The sequence below is a fragment of the Vespula pensylvanica genome, chromosome 15 (genome assembly GCF_014466175.1).
Source record: "Vespula pensylvanica isolate Volc-1 chromosome 15, ASM1446617v1, whole genome shotgun sequence".
NCBI lineage: Eukaryota > Metazoa > Arthropoda > Insecta > Hymenoptera > Vespidae > Vespula > Vespula pensylvanica.
In genome coordinates, this window is record NC_057699.1 from 3,447,983 (window position 1) to 3,450,866 (window position 2,884).

General features: G+C 33.4%; 1 protein-coding gene across 8 annotated transcripts in view; it reads left to right on the plus strand.

Annotated features, from left to right (window-relative positions):
* Positions 1-852: 852 nt before the first annotated feature.
* The window catches only part of LOC122634561 (fasciclin-3), a 270,154-nt gene continuing 268,122 nt past the window's right edge, over positions 853-2,884 (plus strand). For all 8 annotated transcript variants that reach the window (XM_043823609.1, XM_043823613.1, XM_043823610.1 and 5 more), the window contains exon 1: positions 853-1,294. In XM_043823609.1, the coding sequence (XP_043679544.1) occupies positions 1,207-1,294 (88 nt within the window). In that variant the 5' untranslated portion in view covers positions 853-1,206. The remainder of the gene's footprint in view (positions 1,295-2,884) is intronic.

A 2,884-nucleotide genomic window follows, 5' to 3' on the forward strand; every position in this document is an offset into this window, starting at 1 on the left:
AAAAAAGAAAAGAATAGTACAAAAAGATTGACAGTTTTTGAAACGTTTTAAGAACGACAATCAGACGCGGTTATCACTCGGTAGATATAGATCCCAGGAAGATATAGAACGAACAAGAAGAGAGGAAAATGAGAAGGTCGAGAAGAAGGAAAAGGAAAAGGAGGAAGAGGAAAAGGAAGAGGATGAAGGAAAGAAAGAAAGAAAGAAAGAAAGAAAGAAAGAAAGAAAGAGGAAAGCAAAGACACGTTGATAGATATACAAAAATGAAGAGAGCGAGAGAGACGACGCGTGTATGCTTCTGCACGAGGGAGTGAGTGGGTGAGTTGGTGAGTGCGTACGTTCGTTCGTGCGTATGTACGTACATGAGTAAATGAGTGAGTGAGTGCGTGCGCGTGTAATCGTCGTAGGTTAGTTAAGTTAGGGGCACACGGAAAGTGGGGTACACGGTAAAGACGATAGAGATAGCGCTATCGGAGGTGTTCGGTCGTTCTCGGCTAAAAGCCGATGTCTCACGAAGCGGACCGAAAGTAAAGCGCGCGGCAGACGGTCTTCGCGCGCCGAGCTCTACGGTCGTGATTCCACTCTGGCGATCGACTTGTTCTCTTTTTATCTCTTAGTGTGTTCCATAACTCTAAATAATAAATAATTCCTCGTCATTATCATTCTCGTTATCATAATATCATTATCATTATTATTATCGCCGTCATTATATATTTTCTTTTTATTATTAATAATAAATATCGTCAGAAGAGAAATATTAAAACGTAATCGTTCGTGCATCGTAGATATAAGGGAAGAAGATTATATATATATATATATATACACATATATATATATTATAAACATTATATGTATATATATACACATATGTATATATATTATATATATATGTAATAATAATATCGTCGTTCGCGCCTCGGTTTTGTTACGACGAATTTTGTGTGATCGATCGAATATAAACAAACAAGTTTTTTACGACCTCGTCCTTCACCTCTGATCAACGAAAATTTTCTACGACTGTTGGAACATAGAAAATATACGTTTGTTATTAATCTTCACGGACATAAAAGAAAAAGAGAAGGAAGAAGAAGAAGAAGAAGAAGTAGCAGCAGTAGTAGAAGAAGAGAAAGAAGAGAAATAATAAGAAGAAGAAGAGGAAGGAAGAAGAGGAGGAAGAAGAAGAAAAAAAACAGTGAGAGTTTGGTGATGTGCGCGAAATCAACGAAACCAGCAGCATTCACGATGTCGTCGTTCCTCTGGATCTTCGCCCTGCTTTATCCATCGATCATTCAAGGTGCTAACAAACGTTTTTAAATCTTTTATTTTACCTTGTTACTTTATTATTTCGTTCATTTTATTACTATAACTATTAACGTTATTACTCATAAATTATTGTTATTATTATTATTATTATTATTATTATTATTATTATTACTTCTGTGTTTATTAACGTACAAGCAAGTATCTGCTTTGTTTTCATTCAGGGAATTTCATTGAAGATATGTTTATTGTGTTAGAAAATTGCGACATCGATCAACAAAAAATTAGAAACGTAATTACTAATCGACACATTGTTTTGCGTCCTTCTCAAAGGTTAAATATTATCAAGGACGTGTTAGAATAATTTACTGGGGTGTTTTTTTTTTTCTTTCTTATAGAGAAATCGACGGGAAAGATATTTTTATTTTTTCACATGTGTCGCGTGATATTTATACGTAACGTTGAATGTACTTAATTACAATTAGTACCAACGAATCTGACTCCATTGCGCGCCGCACTAGAGCGTTATTTTTCTTTTTTTTTTTTTTAATGTTGTTAATAATTAACCGTTTTTCCTTATCAAAGTTATTTGCTTTTTCGTTAATTAACGTTTATCTCAGTCCACTGTCTCGTATAAATTTTTAAAGGTGTTGTTATCGTTAATATGCGACGTAATACACAGGATTTACTTTGTTCTTTTGTGATACCCATTAAAGATTCGTTTCGTTTAAAGTTTCAACAAAATTTTTGAGATTAGTCGAAAATTTTTCTCTCTCTCTCTCTCTCTCTCTCTCTCTTTCTCTCTCTCTCCCTCTCTTATTCACTTTCTCTCTACAAATTAACAGCGTAAAGTACATCGTAAAATACGATAGACTTATATTTCATGAAAGCTCCTTTATTATGGCGATTAAGCGGACTTAGCTTTATGGTTGTCCAGAAAAGTCGATAATTTTAAGAAGACGAGTTTCTTTTTTAAGAATTTCTGATTCCTACTTTTATTTATTTATTTATTATATTATATATACATGTGCGTGTGTCGGAACATTTTCGTTTTTCTCGAAGAAAGCAAAGGAAAGAAAGGAAGAAAAAAAATAAGATTAGACGACACATAAAAAATTTCGTTTTCTTTTTTACATGAACCTTAGAAAGTTTGTTGCGATTTAGACAATAAAAACGCACGGTATCGTCGTTCGTTCGGTTCGTTCTATTCGCGTGTAAGATAGTACGTATAGGATAAAATGGAAGAAGGTACGAGTTCGATGTAACTATAGCATAATCTATGATTATGCTGGAATATCGTCGGAGTAAGTTTACCGCTACGACCACATAATACTATTCCCTCTCTGTATGTAAGATTCTTGAAGTCGTGGCATGATGGAATAAATGATAAAGAAGATGGAGAAAGTCGTTCTCGTTTGCCTGCCTCGCATATATGACATTATCGTAACCATAGCTTCGTTTTGCGTGTGTGTATATATATATATATATATATATATATATATATATATCCAATCCGGAACAAAAATAAGTGGAAAAAAATACTGAAAGTAGATATCAACGAAATTGAATCAAACTATTACTGATGTTAGATACTTGATTTATTATTAAATATATATATATATAT